At 40.3% G+C, this 22,154-nt stretch overlaps 1 protein-coding gene across 3 annotated transcripts in view; it reads left to right on the top strand.

Moving 5' to 3' along the window:
• The window catches only part of PDZD7 (PDZ domain containing 7), a 33,610-nt gene that overhangs the window by 6,418 nt on the left and 5,038 nt on the right, over positions 1-22,154 (top strand). For 2 of the 3 annotated variants that reach the window (XM_087964635.1, XM_087964634.1), the window contains exons 5-15: positions 6,999-7,175; positions 8,343-8,490; positions 8,932-8,992; positions 9,755-10,222; positions 11,096-11,281; positions 13,142-13,305; positions 14,705-14,796; positions 15,515-15,618; positions 16,350-16,421; positions 18,495-19,100; positions 21,955-22,055. In XM_087964635.1, coding sequence (XP_087820761.1) covers positions 6,999-7,175; positions 8,343-8,490; positions 8,932-8,992; positions 9,755-10,222; positions 11,096-11,281; positions 13,142-13,305; positions 14,705-14,796; positions 15,515-15,618; positions 16,350-16,421; positions 18,495-19,100; positions 21,955-22,055 — 2,179 coding nt within the window. Of the gene's footprint in view, positions 1-6,998; positions 7,176-8,279; positions 8,491-8,931; positions 8,993-9,754; positions 10,223-11,095; positions 11,282-13,141; positions 13,306-14,704; positions 14,797-15,514; positions 15,619-16,349; positions 16,422-18,494; positions 19,101-21,954; positions 22,056-22,154 lie in introns of all 3 variants that reach the window. The other variant, XM_087964633.1, reaches the window with a different exon arrangement.

The raw sequence follows: 22,154 nt of genomic DNA, 5'->3' as shown, positions 1-22,154 counted from the left end.
CCAGGTTATGGTTCAAAATGAGACATGATGTCAGTACCAGATATCAGGCAGTTAATATTTGATAGGTTTTGATAGGTAATTTGAAATGCAGTGTTATTTAATATTGGGCAATACAGACAATTCATATGCATTGCTGTATTACAGTAGTTTTGAACTTCCTGACTTCAGAGGAAACTTTGAGTCTCAATATCTATGCCACAAAACCAATAGAGTTCCCAGAACTGGCATGGAATATTCAGCTCATCCAGATCTGTGTTTTAGCCTTATCCTTTCTCAAATTTATATATTAAGAATTGGCTCTGACAATGGATACATTTTTTGCCCTGATCATACTTGAATAAAATCTTGCAATAACAGCAAGTATGTAACTCATTTAATGGGTTAAAAAGGCAATGGTTTGGGATAACATGCAACTGATAAAAACAACATGTATAATAATGGGAGTCTTTGAATTCATTTGTAATGTAAAAACAATTGCAGGAAAATTAGAAATCAAATTAGTCTTCAAAACACTTTTAATTCAAAACACAAAATAGTACTGAATTTTAATATTTGAAAATATTTATTTCTATTGAAGAGAGAATATTTCCAGATGAGCAATTTATCATTCATTTCAGCACTAATAATTTATATTATTATTCAGTCAGCACTGTAGAAATAAATCACTAATAGAGAGCTGGTTTATTTTGCCACAACAATTTACTACAATTCACTCATGCAGAAATGCTCTTGGCTACTGCTATTGCTCTTTATATGCTAGTACATCCTCCCCCAGTCTGGATACTGTTCAGATAAGTGACTTATCTTTTACAATATGCCTGAGAAATTCTGGGAATTGAAATGGGAATTGAAGTCCATACTTTGGAAGGCACCAAGTGGGAGAAAGTCTGTCTGTCATTTGGTAATGGCAACAACTAGAAAATAAACACAGGTCAGCCTAGTGGAACAAGTTTTCATTCAGCAAAACAATTTTATTTACAACATACAGGTAGTTCTTGACTTATGACTACAACTGAGTGTAATTTTTTTGTTGCTAAGCAAGGTATTTATTAAGTGAATTTTGCCCATTTTACGACCTATCTTGTCACAGTTGTTAAGTGAACCACTGTAATTGTTAGGCTAGTAACAGGGTTGTTAAGTGAATCTGGATTCCCCATTGACTTTACTTGTCAGAAGGTTGCAAAAGGGGAATCACATGACCCCAGGAAACTACAACGGTCATAAATATGAATCAGTTGCCAAGCGTCTGAATTTTAAGCACATGACTATATAGGGATGCTGTAATGGTCACGTGTGAAAAATAGTCATAAGTCATTTGTTGCATTGCTGTTATAACTTCAAACGGTGACTAAGTGAACTGTTATAAGTCCAGGACTACCTGTAAGACATATTTTAAGTTATTCATTTTATAAAGACATTTTAAGGATTCTATTTTTCTTTAAATTTACGTTTCTTTCCCTTTCTTCCAAATTCCACTCTACCCTTTCTTCTTACCTGAAAGTTCTTATTTCTATCTGTTGCTAAATATCCCTTCACCAAGTGTTGATTTTGTTTAGACCTGTTGTTGCTCATCTCATGGGAAAGTTTTCTTAACTTCAGTTGGCCCGGTAAGCTGTGAGGATGTTTCTTCTGTAAGGATGTGGCTGCAGTCATGCTCTGTTTCATTGCCTACTGCTTCCTCTCCCCCGCCTCATATTTGGATCCCTGCCAATATGTTGATTAGTTACATCTTCAAAGTCACGGAGGGTCATTATGTTGTATCACCATGCAAATTTTAAAAAATACTGTAAATACAAATAAATAAAACTGTAGGTGTTCCCATCCTGCTCTGGCTTTATACATACAGAAGTACAGGAACAGCTCCTGCTCCTCCTGTCTCCTTTTTCTGCCATGAAGAAAGCCAGAGCCTTCAGTTACTGAATGAATGCTGTTTTGGTTTCTCCATCTCCAGGCGATTGTTGAAAGAGCAGAATGTAAGTTTTCTTAATGCATCACAGTATCATTAAGTACCATTATCATTATTTATTTATTTTTGTCAATTGCTTACAAGATAATAGGTATAAGTAAAGAACATAGTTATGAATACATGGATACATACAAGAAAAATAAAAAAAATAAAAGGAACAATAGGACAGGGACGGTAGGCACATTGGTGCGCTTATGCATGCTCCCTACAGACCTCTTAGGAAAGAGGTGAGGTCAATAGTAGGCAGTCTAAGGTTAAAGTTTTTGGGGTTTGGGGAAGAAACCACAGAGTCAGGTAGAATATTCCAGACATTGACCACTCTGTTGCTGAAGTCGTATTTCCTGCAATCAAGTTTGGTGCGGTTAACCTTGAGTTTGTATCTATTGTTTGCTCTTGTGTTGTTATGGTTGAAGCTGAAGTATTCATTGACAGGTAGGACATTGCAATGTATGATTTTATATAGTATACTTAGATCAGACCGAAGGCGGCACAGTTTTATGTTTTCTAGGTCTAGAAAACAAGTCTAGTGGCATAAGGTATTCTGCAACGAGTAGAGGAGTGGAGAACTCTTCTAGTGAAATATTTCTGGACTTTCTCAACTGTGTTAATATCAGATACGTAATGTGGGTTCCAGACTGATGAGCTGTATTCAAATATTGGTCTAGCAAATATTTTGTATGCTCTAGTTATTAGTGTCATATTACCAGAGAAAAAACTATGTAAGATTAGGTTAACAACTCTTAACGCCTTTTTGGCTATGTAGTTACAGTGGGCTCTAGCACTTAGATCATTAGAGATGAGTATTCCAAGATCCTTGACAGAGTTTGGATCATCAACAAGGTCTTGACTGTATTTTATTTTCTGATTATTATTATTTTTGCCAATATGTAGGACAGAGCATTTATTTGTTGAGATTTGAAGTTGCCATTTGTTTGACCATTCTGATACATAGTTAAGATCTTTTTGAAGGGTAGCAGTATTGTCTGTGGTGTTGAACAGCTTTACATCATCAGCGAAGAGAATGCAGTTGCTCTTAATATGATCACAGAGGTCATTTATGTAGAGTATGGAAAGAGTTGGTTCTAGAACACTGCCTTGGGGGACACCACTGTTGACAGGTACAGAATTTGATAGGACGCTCCCAATTTTGACCATTTGTTGTCTGTTTGACAGGAATGCTTCTATCCAGTTATGCAGGTGTCCAGAGATACCGTAAGATTTTAGTTTTAGGAGTAATTTGTCGTGTACCACTGAATCAAAGGCTTTACAGAAGTCTATGTAGATTGCGTTTATTGCTTTGCCCTGATCGAGTTGTGTAGTCCATATGTTTTTGCAGTTTAAGAGTTGCAGATTACATGATATTTTTTTCCTGAAACCAAATTGTTTATTAGAGAGTAGGTTGTTTGTTTCTAAGTGGAGGATGATGGATTGGTTAATAATTGATTCCTTGACTTTACAGGTGACGCAGCATAAAGAGATTGCTCTGTAATTTTCAATTAGGCTGGGGTCTCCCTTTTTGAAGATGGGGATGACCGTGGTTTGTGACCATAGTTTTGGCAAGGAGCTGGTCCTGAAAGATTTTTCATAGATTATGCTTAGAGGTTCGGCTATGGCAGTGGATGGCTTTTTTAAGAAGTAGGCACATATTCCCTCCGGTCCAATAGATAGAAATGGTTTTAGATTGTGTAATGCTTTTTCAACATTGTCTTCTGTAAAATTGATTGTATTAGATCATTGTAGTTGTCTGTGGTTTGACTAGGAAATACTGGACATGATCCATTGCTGTTTACAAAGAATGCCAAAGAATGTGTTAAAGAGGTTGGCTTTAATAGTGTCGTCATTGCAGTCTTTACCATTAGGTCCTTTCAGGGATGGGATGGACCTTGAGTCTTTTAGTTTGTTGTTTACAAAATTGTAGAAAGCACGGGTGGAATTGGTGCATAGAAGGTTTTCTTCTTGTTTAATGTGATAATTGGTGCATTCAGTCTTTATCTGGTGGCATAAATTTTGGTATCGGCTTTTGAAGTTGGCAACGTGACCAGATTTGTTTTTCCGCCAAAGTTGAAGCTTCCATATTGTTATGGGTTATTTGTTTTTTCTGGTTTTGGGAGTTGTTAATGGTACATATAATTTGATGGCTCTTTTGACTTCAAGTAAAAATATGTTGGAATGGTCTTCTACAGTATTGCATCCAGAGAATAGAAATTGCCAGTCAAGGGATGAGAGATCGTTGTTTATAAGATCATCGTTGACTTTTTTGAAGTTATAATTGGGGATTCCGTCGTTGTGATGATTTTTGTGTGGACGTATGTTGAGACAAAAGTCAATCATGTTGTGGTCACTGTTGGAAAAGGGTTCTTTAATTTGTATTCCGTAAATTGAATTCAAATTATTGCAGAAGATGAGATCGAGGCAGTTGTTAAGTCTAGTGTTGTTGGTTACTAGTTGTTCTCGTCCCAGATTTGTTACTGCATTGTAGAAGGTTCCATGTGTGGGTTCAGTTGTACATTCGTTAAGGGTCCAGTTAATATGAGGTAGATTGAAGTCACCAAGAAAGATAAAAGCGTGTGGGCAGGATGCTGCCCATGTTAGTAATGTATTTAGCTTGTTTGCATGTTCGATGTCATAATCAGGGGCTCTGTAACATAGTAAGAACCGAAATGTGATATTTAAGGACAGTTCACAGATGATGGTCTCAGGAATAGCAAGCTCCTGGGTAACTTGGATGTTTTTTAGATGTAGGGACTTTTTATAGAAGATAGCAACACCATCTCCTCTATGGATTTCACAATCTGATCGGTAAACATGATAGTCTATTATTGTGGTAGTGGAGTCAGGGAGAGATGCATTGAGCCATGTTTCACAGACAAATATTATGTCGAATTTAGCTGTATTTAGTAAGAGGAGAAATTCAGGTATTTTATTTACAAGGCTTCTTGCATTGAGTAGCTTGCATTTAAGGCCAGTTGTGGTTGGAATAGAGGTAGTTAGGAGCGTGCGTGCCTAGTTTTGAGTGATGTTGGATTGGATGGGGTGGGGTTGCATGCGGAGTTGCAGGTTGTGTGACTTTCTTTTGATGCAATCAGCATGGTAGTCAATGTATAAATCCTTTTCTCCATTGTCTAGGCAGTTTTTGAGTTCTGCGCGGAGTTCACGGGAGTGGATTTTTTGCAGTATGGATAAGTCTGGTCTTGAGCGAAGTTTTTGGTGGTTGGGACTGGTTTTTGCAATGGCGTTTATTTATGTACTTTATTAATGTAATAGGGAGAAGCTGATTTTTGAGATCAGCTTCTTCTAGAATTCTAGAAAGTTGAAGGTGCAAAGACACTTGGAAAACAGACACTCTCTTTAAAAGTGCAAATCCAGATGTGTTGAGGGGTGCTGATTATATAAATAGGAGGGAGGGAGTCACATATGCTGAAGGGGGGCCATTTCTAAATTTGGAGGGCCACAGCTGTTAGGAATATAAGTCACCTAACAGCTATTTGGGTTAGAAATATATAAACCAGGATAGACATTTTAATACTGCCTCTTTAAGGGAATGTTAAAAGTGTAATTGGGTGTGGTTTCTCAAACGGCCATAAGACGGAGCCAGAAACCTGGGTTGTTTAGTCTTAGTCTCAGAAGAGAGTGTGTCTCAGTGAGTCTCTGTTTCCTTCTGTTGAAGAGTATTGCCATTTTTCCTAATTGACTGATATTCCTGGATTTGATGTAAATCTGATACTGAACTGTTTTTTGACACTGGACTTTGTTATTGGATTATCTCTGGACTGAAAATTGACTGCCTTACCTGTGAATGACTTTGGACTGCTTATTTTGAACTTTGTTTAAAAGTTTCTGGAAGTAAAAACCTACATGTACTGTACAGCAGGGGTCCTCAACCACCGGGCCGTGGACCGGTCCCGGTCCGTGGAGCACTCTGTACCGGGCCGCAAATAAAAAAAATAAATGGCGGCTTTCTTCGCCTTCGGTGAATGCTGCTGGGATCGGGGATCAAGGACACAAATGAAAGAAGGGGAGGGAGGAAGCAACCAAAGCCTGTCCTGCTCTCTGGCTCAGCAGCTTCGGTTTCCTCCCGCCTCGTTCCTCTCTCAGTCGCTCTCTCGCTGCTCCACCAACCCAGGAAGAAACTGCTTCAAAAGAAGCCGGGGGTGGCTTTTCCTGTCGCCGCAGCTCCTCCGAAGCGCCCGTTTACCCCCACCCCGCCCGCCCGCCCGCGCTTCAATTCAGTGCTCCGTTCTGCCTGCCTGCCTGTCTGGTTGTTTGGGAGCAGCTTCGGCTGAGAATAATAACTATTCGCCTCTTTTTATCAGCGAAGCTGCTCCGAAACGAAGGCAGACAGGCAGGCAGGCAGAACGGAGCACTGAATTGAAGCGCGCACGGGCGGGCGGGGTGGGGTAAACGGGCACTTCGGAGGAGCTGCGGCGACAGTGCCACCACCACCCGGCTTCTTTGAAGCAGTTTCTTCCTGGGCTGGTGGAGCAGCGAGAGAGCGACTGAGAGAGGAACGAGGCAGACACCTGAGGGAGGGAGGGAGACACCTGAGGGATGGGGCTGAGGGAGGCAGGGCCGAGGCGCTCCCTGAACTTGGTGGTTTGCTGGCAGGCGTTTTATTACCTGACTAGGTAACAACATCAGATGTTACCTAGTCAGGTAATGAAACGTCTGCAAGCAAACCACCAAACTTGGATTCTTCTCCCCCCCGCCCGGTCCTTGAAAAAGTGTTTGTGCTTGAAACTGGTCCCTGGTACAAAAAAGGTTGGGGACCACTGCTGTACAGTGTATCTGTGTGCTGTGTGTGTATTATTCAAACACTTCTCTCAAATACGTCTCCCTGTATACGCTCATTCTCCTAACGGGGAATTACCTCAACAACAGCCATGCTCATGCATTTTGATCAGCCTTGATTGAAAATAATATCCACAAGCTGGAATGAGCTATCTATCAAAGTGGTGAAAGGGCAATTTGCAGGCCTTTTCAAAGACCTCAGCTGCTTAGGATAAATTATTTCTTCATTCTTTACCTCTTGCAGGGTTGATGTGGTAAACAGGCGCTTGGTTGTGGAGAGGAGTGGCTCAAGTCCCTCTAATACCAGCTCTGAAATAGGAAGGAGACACATCGTCCATCTCTACACCACATCTGATGATTATTGCTTGGGTTTCAATATCCGTGGAGGGAAGGAGTATGGCCTTGGCATCTATGTCTCCAAGTGAGTCTTGCTCTTCCTAGAGCCTTCTGCTGTTGCGTATTTTAGATCAAGATAACATCTGGACTTAGATTCAAATTTCACTTTAACTGTGAAGTTTCCTTTTCAGGGAAGTGAATTGCCTATTGCAAATTAGCAGTCCCAAGATCTAAATCGGTTAATTAGAGGTTGAATTTATAGACACCCCCCCACAACTTCAGACTCTGTTTAGTTTCAATGGGAGATGCTCAGTCTTTGCCAATAGTAAGCATGCTGGGGGATGGTCCAAATTGGGACTTCAGAGGGAACAAAACACTGAAAACATGATCATGACTGCCATTGCAATTACAGATTTGGGTTAAGGCTCCCCCCCCTTATAATTAATTTAGAATATAAAAATCACCCTTTAGGGGAGGGTAGAAAAGTTAGATAGACATTATGATGATCAGTATAATCGCTTAATCCATAATAATAATAATATATCTACAGCGTTAGCACAGGCCACCCTAACCCCATAAAGCTTTATCCTTTGGTTTTCTTTCAGCCCAATTTCTTCAAGAGGAACTGTATGTTCTTTTGGTTTCCTAATCACATCCTTGTGGTCAGGGATGGGAAGACACATCTATAAGCACATAGCTCATAGTCTGATACAATTTGGAATCTAATGATATTCTGCACTGTATGAGCTTGAATTTTATTTATCCAAATCTTCTATCATTAACTTAAAGCATGTCATTTTCTGCACAATAAAATATTGAATATTAGGACATTTATCAGAAATAAATATTTGCTGCCTCCCAGACTGATTGTTGGAAAAAATGTGCAGGCTGTGATGTAGCCTTATGTATGCTCAACTGATGTGCTGAATTACAACTCACATTATTCCTAATTATTTACAGTGGGAGATTTCAGTCATTGTCCAATATATCTGGAGAATACAAGACTGAAAAATAATTTTATTCATTGAATACTGACACCAAGATTGGTGGAATGCTGTGAGAAAACCTGACCTAGTGGAATTTGCCTTCCCATTTTTACCGTAGACATTTTATTTCTTTCCAACTTTGTTGCTCTCTGTCCCATTCTTAAAATGTGCCATTTTCTTCTGCTCCTACCTTGTTTGCTCAGGAAAAGCCTGATCTTTCTTTCAAATGCCCCCCTTGTGCTTGTTCGATGTTGTATCATTCCCAGAGTGGATCCTGGCGGGCTGGCTGAGCAACATGGGATCAAAGTTGGTGACCAAGTCCTTGCAGCCAATGGAGTCAAGTTTGATAACATCAGCCATAGCAGGGCAGTGGAAGTGCTAAAGGGGCAGACCCACATCATGTTGACCATTAAGGTGAGGCTGATGTCTTTCCACGTATGAGTCAAAAAAAAGTTATAGTAAGGGGTATTAATAATAGAAGGACTAAGATTATCCAAATTATATCCCACCCTCAAGACTGCCATTGTTATTAAAGAAATGATAGTTGCTAGGAGGAGATACAACTTCCTCAGTTTTGGGTAGGTGCAGACCAACCATCTCACCCAGCTAAGCTTTCTAGTATGCCATTCTGACCCCAAATTTCCCGGAATTTCTTTTGCCAAGTAATTCCCTCCTTAAGTTGCTCTGGGACTTAGAATTTCAAACATAGCAGATCCAATTTCATACAGAAAAGGACCTAGCCATGGGGCAAACATTTATCAACCACTGGGATTGTTTCTTAAACTTTCATGTGTTGCTTCTCAGGCAGCAAATGACCCCATGACATATTGCATCTCTTCTATCCCTCCCTTCTAGGAAACAGGGAGATTCCCAGCATACAAGGAAATGGTGGCTGAGTACTGCTGGCTCAACAGATGTAAGGCATCTTTTCTTGAGAGGGTATTGTTTTGTTAAGGAAGAATAAGGAATGCAAATCAATCTGCAAATTTATTTCATTCTTGGAATTTCAGAAAACATTCTTTTGCTCTCCTTGTACATAAATTGTGCCACTTTAAGAATACACATGAACCCAAGAACAAGTGCTGTGTTGCACAGATATTTATGGTGGCCAGCTATCACATCCCATTAGGTTCTTTAACCTAAAGACATCCTTGCAATATTAAGGATCAGTATATCAGTGGATATCAGTGGATATTTATATTTTTATGTTATAGTTTTTATCCTAATATCTAAAACTGTCTCTGTGATTGAGGTAATATGCAAACTGATGAGAGATAGATAGATAGATGGATAGATGATAGATAGATAGATAGATAGATAGATAGATAGATAGATAGATAGATAGATATAGAGATAGATAGAGATAGAGATGATAGATAATGAGAAATATAAATACATAGATTAGATACCTATATGATAGTTATTAAAATCAAAATATTCTACAATACCATGTAGATATTAATGGCACTCACATAGCATCCTGAATGCATCAGTAGTAATAGCAATACTTGCATTATCTGGGGAAATATTTTTTTTCCTCATGCAAAATATAGCACCTTGAGTGCTGGGAAATTAATGAAATACATGAAATATGTATACAATGTGCAACAATACAAAATGTATGTTGTATATTGAAGTCCTCCTAACAGCTAACTTCTTCTTCTTCTTCTTTTTGCAGTGACCAATGGCCAATTGCAGCAGCTGTCCCAAACCTCTGAATCCAGCTCATCCATGTCATCCTATTCCTCAGGGACCCCCTTAAGCTCCATGAATGGACTATTTATGGCCCCAATTCCCAGCTTAGCTGAAAGTTGCATGATTGATGTTGGCATCTCCACAGAGTTGCCAGTTCAGGGCCCTTTGTCACAGAGGGCAGAGACCGCTATGCAGACAGAACCATTGCCTGATGGGGCCTTCTTTTCAGGGAGCCTGATCTCGGAGACCCAGAGGATTGTGCAGCCCATGAAAATCCTAAAAGACACGGCCATTCGCACGGAAAGTCTCAAAGAGCCTTTCCACCTAAGGAAGCACCAGCCATTTGTTAGCAAGGAAATCACAGAGCCATCCCCAAAAATGGCTCTCCTTCTAGCACTCAGCCATCCCCGTCAGCCCATTAAGCGATCACAGAGCTATCTGACCATCTGTGGTATGTGTCACTAAGCCATTATGTCTACCTCCATTTTATATTTACAATGATAGATTATTTGTAAGGCAATACCACGTAAGCATTCAATTACTATTTGGCTCTATTACTACCGTATTTATCGGCGTATAACACGCACAGGCGTATAACACGCATCTCAATCCACAGTGTCCCATTCTGCCTGCCTGCCTGCCTGCCTTAGTTTCTGGTTGTTTGGGAGCAGCTTCGGCTGAGAATAATAACTATTCGCCTCTTTTACTCAGCCGAAGCTGTTCCGATTCAACCATTAACGAAGGCAGGCAGGCAGGCAGAACGGAGCACTGCGGGCGGGCGGGCGGGCGGGCGGACGGGGTGGGGTGGGGAGAACGGGCGCTTCAGGGAAGCTGCGGCGACAGGAAAAGCCCCCCGCTTCTTTGAAGCAGTTTCTTCCTGTGCTGGTGGAGGAGCGAGAGAGCGACTGAGAGAGCTGACCCAGAGAGAAGGACAGGCTTCGGTTGCTTCCTCCCTCCCCTTCTTTCATTTGTGTCCTTGATCCCCGATCCCAGCAGCATTCACCGAAGGCTTCTTAACATTATATCGGCGTATAACACGCATACATCATTTGCCCCCTATTTTCAGGGGGGGAAAAGTGCGTGTTATACGCCGATAAATACGGTAATTTATTATTCTCTCTTTCCCTCTCTCACTCCCTCCCTCCCCTCCCCTCACATACACACACATGCACACACACACACACACACCAATTTTTCTGAAAACCTTTCAAAATGGTAGCTATAATAGTTTGTTGAAATGATAGTGCCCTGAAGGCCCAGATTTCATGTTCTTCCTATACTTGTGATCATCTGATTTGATTTCCTGGATTTTTTTTTCCCCCAGAGGAAAAGCATCAAAGAAAGAAAGGGAAGCTGGTATCATCAGAGAAGAAAGTCACTCTCCAGCGGTCCAAAACCCTGATGAACCTATTCTTTAAGAGCACCCGACTAGGGAGGCCAAGCTCAACAACTGGATCCCTGGAATCACAGAGGAAGTCCAAATTACCTGCCCAGTCTGAAGGAGAGAAAGGTAATAAAAAGCGAGCTTTTTAAACAAATAGCCAAGAATAGGGAGTTTTTCATGTCATAGACTCTACGAACCCCGGAGGGTTTTCAGGGTTCAGTTTTCAAATTTTGTAAAGAGCTAAAGTAAGCACTGGAGGCTTTGGATCAATAGGTCTTGGTATACAAATAAACTGTTAATCGTGTCTGGAGAAAGGTACTAAAATCCTATTCAAATATTTTTCGTTTAACTCATGCAAACGTGAGAGAAGATATCTTGACAAATTGTACTCTGCTTTCCATAGTAGAACTGCTTTCCTTGGACTTCTGATGCAATTGGTGGCAGTAAAAAAATTCAGACTTACAAGCATCATTTGCAAAAAGAATGCAAAAATGAGAGGCAAATATCACATTTGCCCCGAGTAGCATTTCTCAACCTTAGCAACTTGAAGAGGGAGAATTCTGGGAGACGAGGTATACACCTCTTCAAGTTCAACCATAACAATACAAGAGCAAACAATAGATACAAACTCAAGGTTAACCGCACCAAACTTGATTGCAGGAAATACAACTTCAGCAACAGAGTGGTCAATGTCTGGAATACTCTACCTGACTCTGTGGTTTCTTCCCCAAACCCCATAAAACTTTAACCTTAGACTGCCTACTATTGACCTCACCCCTTTCCTAAGAGGTCTGTAGGGGGCGTGCATAAGCGCACCAACGTGCCTACCGTCCCTGTCCTATTGTTTCTTTTATTTTTCTTATATGTATCCATGTATTCATAACTATGCTTTTACTTATACCTATTATCTTGTAAGCAATTGACAAACCAAATAAAATAAAATAAATAAATACAATAAGTAAGTTGCCAAGGTTGAGATTCTCTGTTCTAGAAGCTAGCTCAGAATTAACTGCACTCCAGGGGCTATTAGATCTGAGCTGCAAAAATCTGGACAACCAGATTTCTCCAAGGATTCAGGAAACACTATTGGCTATATATTTTTCATGGAGCTATGATATATAGTACAGTATAGTAGCTCTATGCCAGTCTCTGCTCTTTCACTTTCTTCATTAGATTCATAATCCCTTTGCTGTTGGTCTTTGTCCCACTACCCTTAACCTGCAGTTAACATTATCCAGCAACTTGTGAACAGGACTCTGAAACGGGGTAAATGAACAGGAGTGCAGCATGTACTTTGCATTGTATTCATATGTGTGCTTGACAATATGGGATGCTAGGTGCAAATTCAACATTTGTTGTTTACTTTCTTAGACATTGCCTTTCCATAATCATTGAGGGAAGGGAAGAGTATAAATTAAAATAATCTGTACACCAAAGCATATGCTATCAATTTATTATAATGTAAGAATTAGGTGATCTAAGGTCACACTTGTTATAATTTCATTAGTTTGCAAACCATATTTGTTCATCTTCCATGACAAGACTTGTCATTGTTGTTTTTTTCTGCAATAGACAAATGCAGCTTTCCTCTGGTAGCCGAATCATTATAAGTAACCCTTACTTGAGGATAATTCCGGAAGGGCTTCACAATTTAGATGAGCTTCACAATTGTCCTGAATCCTTCACACAATTTTGTAAGGGCACAGGCAGTACATTAGGATCCTGGTTTTTTTTCATGCTGGCTTGCAAAACTGAAATGGCATCATTCCATCCCATATCAGTAGCCATATCCTGTGCTCCAATAATCTTTCACGAGACGATTTCTTGTGAGAAGGTTATTGGAAATTGCATGCAGAAATCTGGCAGCTTAGTCAGACATGCATGTGACTTGTAGCTGTGGGCTTCTGAGTTTGAGCAGGGCCAACGTGTTTTGTTCAGTACTGATAAAATGTATACTCCTTGACCTTCTTTGGTCACCCTCTCCAGAAAAAGGCCAGTCCTTCGCGTCTCTGAGCTCCAAGGCATTTGACAAACACAGTGGCAGTGAGCCCAGCAAAACTATCGACAGCCACCTGCTGCTCATTGAGGACATGGCCAGGAAGCTGCTGATGGAAGATGAAGTGGCAGCTGTATTGCGACACTGCACCCGAGTAAGGAGCATCCCTCATGCATGCCAAGGGGTTTTGATTTGAATATCATGCAGTGGCTTTCAGCAGCCTTCCAAGTACTGTCCTCTAATTGTGCTGAACTACCACCGTTGTAAAACTTTAACTGAATGTTCTATTTTTTACATTTTCTTGTAGAACAGTATCAGTTGGCTTGCTTTCTTGTACTTGAGATAATTCACCCTGAGCCCCTTGTTTTATAAATACAGTATAAACATCTACGCACATACATACTTGCATAGTGTGGGGATGCCTTAGTGCAGAATGCCTTAAATTAGCAAAACTTTTTTAAAAATATTTTTTTATTTAAATTAAGTAGTAAAAGAACAAGAGCAAAACAATTATGGTGCAAATACATGCATTCTCAAGAAAAAAGGCAACACAAAAAAAGTGTTTTTTAAAAAGTGAAAAAGAAACAAAATATATTGCTTTAATAATTAACATACTTACCAAATATAAATATTATTCAAATGTATATATATTTATTTATAATACATTTACATAACTATCTCCTTTTAACTTGTTATATTTTGTATAAATGAGTTTCATGTTTCATTATGCCTGTACAAAGTCTGTCTATAGGCAATCCACTTATAGCGTAATCTGTTTTTATATTCACTGAATAAATGAGGGCACATTTTTATTTCCAAAGCTGTGATATTAGTCTTTTGGCCATAGTTAAGGCATGGATAACACATTTATGTTGTCTAATTGTCAAATTCCACGTAATAGGTATGTAATGAAAGCGAATATACTTCTCTGAAAATTTTAGGTTTTGTTCAGATTAGCAACTCTGCCAATCAAATGGCAGTATTGATTTCCACCAGGATAAACTAGCTTTTCACAACCTTGTTCCCTCCAGGGAAGATTCCAGAATTCCCATCCTAATTTGGCCTTTAAGCAAATACATGGGGTGAGGATCAGGTTAGAGAAATTTCATTTAAACTACTGACATCTCCCATTTCTCATCATCTATAGAACAGCCATTAGAGGGAGCTTTGAACCAATGCACAGTAGAAATTTATGTCCAGAGTGCCGGTAGGAAGTTATTGGAAGACACTAGTTTTCAAAATTCATAAAACATGAAAGAGAATGAAGGGAAAAGACAACTAGACAATTCTATATTTAATGCTTTAACTGGTCTCTATTAATAGAGTTAATGTTTTCCCCTTAAAATGCCTGTGGGAATTCTATATTCCCTGAATTCTTGAAGATGAACTATTACATGGGGAGCATAAGTGACACAGGTGGCCATCACATGAATGATAGGGCAACAGAAATGGTTGTGGAGTGGGGAGTAGGCTGTTCACACAATTCCCAAACCAGAATCACCAAATTAAGCATCGATTCTATATTTGATGTTGATCATTTTTCCCTCATAAAGTACATCCAAGAAGGTGGAGTAGAAGACCTGGTGAGGCCACTGCTGGCAATTCTTGATCGCCCTGAGAAGTTGCTGCTTCTCCGAGATATCAGGTAAGAATAGTCAGGTATCCAGAGCAGTTTAACAGTTTTGGAATGGCTCAGAGACCCAGGTTGAGATCCAGTCCAGCCACAGAGCTCACAAAGTAACTTTGGGGCAGCTGTTCCTTCTCAGCTAAATATAACTCACCAGAATGGTTGCCCTGAGAGTAAAATGAGAGAAAGCCCTGCCTTGAGTTTATGAATATTGTGTGTGTGTGTGTGTGTGTGTGTGTGTGTGTGTGAATAAATTACATACACACACACACACACACACACAGAGAGAGAGAGAGAGAGAGCGAGAGCATTAAAGGACATGTTTAGGATACAACTATTGCTGTGATTCTTTCAGCAATTTAATATTCTTCCCCAAACAGCTACCTTCTTAATGTGTTGGACTACAATGCCTGCAGACCTTATCTTAGGCAACATGACCCTTAGCAGCTGTAGGTTATGGAATATGTACTCTTACAATTATGAAACTATAATCGCAGAGGTCTCCAAACTTGTCAACTTTAAGACTTGTGGACTTCAACTTTGCTGGCTGAGGAATTCTGGGAGTTGAAGTCCACAAGTCTTAAAAGTTGACAAGTTTGAGGACCCTTGCTATAATGGAATGATGTTATATATGGGCTCCTTAAAATTGTGGTTGTTTGCCCTTAGAAACACCTCTATTTGTACTCATGACCTGCATTACAGATCACTGATCTGGGATTTTCTTCCTCTTTTCCAGAAATGTGATTGCCTCTACAGATCTTGGCCGCTTTGACAGTATGGTTGTGCCCCTGGAAACGGAAGCCTATGATGCACTCAAGAGCAGAACAGGCAAAGGAGTTTGTAAGAATTGCGTTCATCGTCTCCCAGGGTTTATTTATATTGTGGATTGACTGTTATTTCAGGATTATCTACTTTAGGATATAGGGCTTTTTAAAAAGTTGATATCTTATAAAAAAAAATTCTCTGGGTGGATGGCAATACTTAAAACAAATTGAAAACAGCCAAATAAAACTCATCCATCAAAGATAGCACAAAAATAAAATAAAATAAAATGGATGGATATACATGGTAGAAAAGATTCCTTCACATGTCTGGATTGGCAGTGCAGCCACAAGCCTTTTGCCTACATGAGGCAAATAAGTAAACAGTGTCCATCTCCTTCTCCCTATCAGTCAAATTAACATCAAATCTTTCTTCAACAGTTTCACAGCACAACTAAAGGAGGAGATGGCAGTATATGGGGCACACAGCTCCCTCTCCTTTTAACACTTTGCCCTTTGGGATCTGTATCTACTGCATTTCCCTCCTTCATCTTTGAAAAATGGGAACATGCTTCTTCTTCTTTTTCTTCCCTGCAATTGTGATTCCCTTTAGGATAAACAGTTGTAATATCAAGCCAAGTCTATATAGAATGGTGATCAAAGACAGGGAAAGTTAAATATCCATTCTTCAACCACTGCCATAGTTGGAACTTGCAGGGCCTTAGTACTGGATCTACGTAATATTGAATGGGGAGCATCTATAAGCACATTTTGAAAAGCTTAATGCTCTTTTTTTCTCTGTGTCTACAGTGAGATCGCCTGCCCTCCGTCCAGCACAGCATGAAACACCCCCAAAGAGGCATCTTATCACTCCAGTGCCTGGTGAGTTTTTCTGTTACTTCCTTTTTACTTTCCTGTCCTTCAAGCCAGTTAACCTATAATTGTAACACAAGAGTTTGAATTCTAGATTTGAAGAAAATTATACAGATGTAATGTATGTCTACAACTTTAAATGTGTACACTTCATATCAGATGCTGCATTTGTATGTATGCAGGATAATACACTGCTCAAAAAATAAAGGGAACACAAAAATAAGACATCCTAGATCTGAATGAATGAAATATTCTTATTAAATACTTTGTTCATTACATAGTTGAATGTGCTGACAACGAAATCACACAAAAATTGTCAATGGAAATCAAATTTAGCAACCCATGGAGGTCTGGATTTGGAGTTACACTCAAAATTAAAGTGGAAGAAAACACTACAGGCTGATCCAACTTTGATGTAATGTCCTTAAAACAAGTCAAAATGAGGCTCAGTAGTGTGTGTGACCTCCACGTGCCTGTATGACCTCCCTACAATGCCTGGGCATGCTCCTGATGAGGTGGCGGATGGTCTCCTGAGGGATCTCCTCCCACACCTGGACTAAAGCAGCCCCCAACTCCTGGACAGTCTGTGGTGCAACGTGGCGTTAGTGGATGGAGCAAGACATGATGTCCCAGATGTGCTCAATTGGATTCAGGTCTGGGGAACGGGCGGGCCTGTCCATAGCATCAATGTCTTCGTCTTGCAGGAACTGCTGACACACTCCAGCCACATGAGGCCTAGCATTGTCGTGCATTAGGAGGAACCCAGGGCCAACCGCACCAGCATATGGTCTCATAAGGGATCTGAGGATCTCATCTCAGTACCTAATGGCAGTCAGGCTACCTCTGGCGAGCACATGGAGGTCTGTGCGGCCTTCTAAAGAAATGCCACCCCACACCATTACTGACCCACTGCCAAATCGGTCATGCTGGAGGATGTTGCAGGCAGCAGAACGTTCTCCACGGTGTCTCCAGACCCTGTCACGTCTGTCACATGAACCTGCTTTCATCTGTGCAGAGCACAGGGCGCCAGTGGCAAATTTGTCAATCTTGGTGCTCTCTGGTAAATGCCAAATGTCCCTCCACCTGTGGACATCGGGCCCTCATACCACCCTCATGGAGTCTGTTTCTGGCTGTTTGAGAAGCCACATGTACATTTGTGGCCCGCTGGAGGTCATTTTGCAGGGCTCTGGCAGTGCTCCTGTCCCTCCTTGCACATAGGCAGAGGTATCGGTCCTAATGCTGGGTTGTTGCCCTCCTATGGCCTCCTCCACCTCTCCTGATGTACTGGCCTGTCTCCTGGTAGCGCCTCCAGGCTCTGGACACTACGCTGACAGACACAGCAAACCTTCTTGCCACAGCTTGCATTGATGTGCCATCCTAGATGAGCTGCACTACCTGAGCCACTTGTGTGGGTTGTAGACTCGATCTCATGCTACCACTAGAGTGAAAGCACTGCCAGCATTCAAAAGTGACCAAACCATCAGCCAGAAAGCATAGGAACTGAGAAGTGGTCTGTGGTCTTGCTAACTGCCTATGCTTTCCCCCTGTTGTCTATTCCGTTTGCACAACAGCAAGTGAAATTGATTGTCAATCAGTGTTGCTGCCTAAGTGGACAGTTTGATTTCACAGAAGTGTGATTGACTTGTGTTGTTTAAGTGTTCCCTTTATTTGTTTGAGCAGGTTTTTTTTTAATAACTGATTTATAAAATAAAAAGATGGGAGATCTGAACAATGTGACTCTGCCACTTAAAAATAATTCAAAGAACAATTAATTTGACAGAAATACTGTTGAATTGAAGTACGTTTGGCAATATTGGGTATAAGCTGGCAGTACTACCTACCAAATAAGTTACGAGGGAGGTGATCTGAATTTGATTAGTTAGGGGAGAACTAGCACACACACACACATACGGCAACATGCTTATATGTCCAATACCTGTAGCCAAATTTTCACTCCAAGACTTACACAACCGAAGCACTCATTTCAAGCAGCAGATACTGGACAAGTTCCCCTCTGTAATTTTCATAATATTGAGAGAAAAAGGAAATGATAATTATCTTATCTTGTGAATCTGGTTACAGATTTCAGGGGTAGTTTTCTTCTGAAACCAGTGATGACCAATAAGGCAAATGGGGAGGAGGAACACGAGATACTGAAGGATGCCATGGAAAGGCTGCAGCTCTCTCCCAGACGTGGACAGACTCAACCTCAAAACTATACTCCTCTTGCTGATGTGCCAGTGGATTCCTATATTCCCAACAGGGTTTCTTCCTCAGTGAGCAGTGGCAAAGAACCCCATTGGAGTCTAACTAAACCTACAAAATCCTCAACGAGCTCCCTACACACTGTATCCTCTCAGGTACAATCCCTGCAGCATGGAGATGGACAACCTGGCAGAGAGAGGCCTCCTTCTTCAAAATCGAGCCATAGACAGGCTGTAGCATGGGGACCACACGGGGAAATCATGCCTGCCAGTGATACCCTCTATTCTGTTATTAATCGACCGCGGAGAGCTAGGCCCCTGCTCTCACAGCTCTTCAAGGAAACCTCAGCTACTGGCCAGGTAATGCAAGCAGAAATGGGAGATGAGATCCCAGCGAACCTGCTCCAAAATGGCCCCAATGACAAGGAAGCGGAGGAATATGAACTGGTGACTGTCAGCCTATCCAAGAACAAGCAATCTCTGGGTAAGAAGAGATCTCTAAATTGAAATGGAGAGAAACAGACCTATTGCTAGGCAGAGTGACGAGCCTCAGCAAATCACACTTAGTGTCATGAATGGGTAGCAAATTGTGAGCTATGACACTGGTAACAAGTGCATTTGTTTTTACTTTTCAGGGACTTCTTTGCTTTTCTGCCTCATGTGCCAGAATAACTTGAGCAGTACTTCTTTAGTAGTCAAAGATGGATTGTGGGGAAAAATGAACAGGGAAGAAAAGGAAAGAATGAAAGTAGAGTGAAAGTAAAACAGCTTCAGGGAGAGAAAGTGTGACTCTTCTGATGAGAAAGTATGAGAAGATACAAACACATGGGAAGTGGATGTAAGGAAAAGCAATGTGGAGATTGCTGGGACAAAGTGTAAAAAAGTTTACAAAAGGATAACAGAGGCATGTGGAATTTTGTATAAGGAATACCGGGCAGCCTAGTAACCCCATTGAGCCATCCTGTGAGGAAAAAGGAGGTGCAGTAACCGGAAGAAACATTAAATATTATTTTACTCTAATACTGGATGGTATCATGATCATGTAAGAAGTGTATATGTCATAAATAGAAAAATGGGAAAAATTTAAAAATAAATCAATAGAAAAATAATTGTAGTGCAAATGAACTTTAATAATAAATCCATATTTATTTACCTAATCAGATAAACAGAATAACTAGGGGTGAGGGACGGGACAGTGGGATTGTGCAATGCTTATAGAGAGAAAAAGATAGTAAGAATGTAATCGAAGAGAGCAAGTAATGCTTAAGACTAAACAAAAGAGTGCAGGGAATCCCCAATCTCTGGGCTTTGTCCAGTTTGGAAACTGGGCTATGCAAGAGGCAAGTGAACACACAAAGCGCACACAGCTCCATTTGCACAAGTGGCAGGTGCTCATGCAGGAAGCTCCCATTTATGTGAGCAGCAGGTGGTTAACATGTGAAGCTCCATTTGTGCAAGTAGAGGGCTTGCACACCTGCCACTTGCAAATGGAGTTGCACGTATAAGTACATGCACCTGCTGCTTGCGTGGAACCCTCCCCCTCCACTCCCCCTTCACCAGTCCACAAAACCAGAAAACTTAGAGACCCCTGAACTAGAGAGCATGTAAAGCTATTTTGCCTGAACTTTTCAAAAACCTTCAGAATCGGCTGAAAATGAGTGAATAGAATTAAGAATAAAAGTGATAAAATGATTGGGGTAGAAGTTGATACTGGGAATGCTAGAAGAATCATTTTGGAGACTGTGAATTATTTTAGAGTATGGGATTGGGATATGCTGAAGAATGCAATTGAAATAAATACTATAAAGGTTGGTCTTTAAAAAGTGACAAGTAATACCGTAATTATAGGGAGCATGTTTTAAAAATTGTAAGGCTGCAGATGTTAATAGGAGTAATGTCAAAATACGGATGGGGCCTGGTTATAGAAAGTCTGTGTGGTTTGTTTAATATATGTTTGAAGCTTGCATCCAAGTAAGAGGAATGCTGTTCCCTTATAGAAAGCAAAGGGTTAAAAAATGAATGTAAAAATGATACCAGGATTATTTTTTTAAAAGTATATCTGGGGAGAATTGGTAAATTCTACTCAAAAGAGTTTGAGTAACACAATAAAATTTGTGTTAGGCAAGGGGTGTGCAGACCAGATTTATGGTCTTCAGCCATTGACTGGAAAATATATGTATGAGATAATACATATATTAGTATTAGAAAATATAATATGAGGTATTATTGCATAATAAGAATGTTTTGATAATGTCTTAAGTTATGAAAGGGAAGGAAGGAATGGAATTGAACAATGACTGTGGACAGTGGTGAATGCATTATGATAGAAATAAAGTAAATGTGTACCTTTCTGTGTAGACTTGATGTTGTGTGGATTGATAATCCAAAAGATTTGCAAAAAATTACAGTATGAAGCAATGAGTACTATAGAACTGAAAATGAATGTATCACAGATCAGCTAGTCTAAAACGAACAATTGCAAGCTATGCACAAAGATGAAAAATTAGAACAAGTAGATAAAGTATGATGATGCAAACTGTATATAAGGGTGCTTGGGCCTATTTGCAGAAATAAAGAGTTGAGCATGTCAGAAAAAAAACAAAACTGGAACACAGTGAATATGGGTTACTGAATAAGTGTGATAAGCAAGGATAGGGCCAAAAATGAATGGGTGACTTAATGATTGTGGACTTAATACAAAAGTGAGACTTGAGTATAAAAGAACTTTGAGTTGGTCTTATAAAGGGAATGAATGAGGATTGATTTGGGAAAAATGTATAATGAGTCAATAAGATAAGAGCAAGTAGAAGATTGAAGAAGCATAATTGGATGGAGCTAATGAGATCATGAAGAAGAGAGAGAGGTATGAAACGGTCTATAGAATATAGTAAAAGTAAGTTTATCAGAGTAAAAGGTTATGGAGAAATATACTAAATGGTGTAGTGTCAATTAGATTGCACTTGTCAAACCGGTTGGAAGAAATTAGATTGCTGATTAGTACAGAACCCTTTTAAACTACACATTACTCTGACCTTGACAGCTGTCTCATAAGGAAACAGAGTCTGACCTGAGTAGTACTTGTTTGAGAGACTACCAGGAAATCCCAGATCAGAATATGTTAAAAAAACATCCTGGAAGAAGACAGTGACAAACTATTTCCATATTGTTGCAAAAAAAATAAATCTATGCAGGCTTGATGGTGAAGTCATCAGTAGCCAAGTTTGATGTGCAGGGTGCTTTCTCTTAAGACTGGTGTAATTGTATTTTTAAGATGGATTTGCGCAAGCTCAAACATGGCACCATTTCCTAAATACTAACAGCACTGTCTTGTTTTCCAGGCATCAGCATTTCAGGAGGAATAGAATCCAGATTGCAGCCAATGGTGAAGATTGAGAAGATATTTCCTGGGGGAGCAGCATCCCTGAGTGGAGAACTGGAGGTAGCTAAAGCAGTAGGGAGGGGGACATGGGGATCTCTCATTGCTACTAGATGGACAAATAGGAGGTCCAGATGCCCCTTGTTTGCTTCTTCAGCAACT

Source organism: Notechis scutatus, chromosome 4, assembly GCF_049901735.1.
Source record: "Notechis scutatus isolate UNSWTSFEM ecotype Mainland chromosome 4, rNotScu1.2, whole genome shotgun sequence".
Taxonomy (NCBI): Eukaryota; Metazoa; Chordata; class Lepidosauria; order Squamata; family Elapidae; genus Notechis; species Notechis scutatus.
Note: the sequence above shows the minus strand (reverse complement) of the source record. Positions and strands in the feature narration are given on the sequence as shown.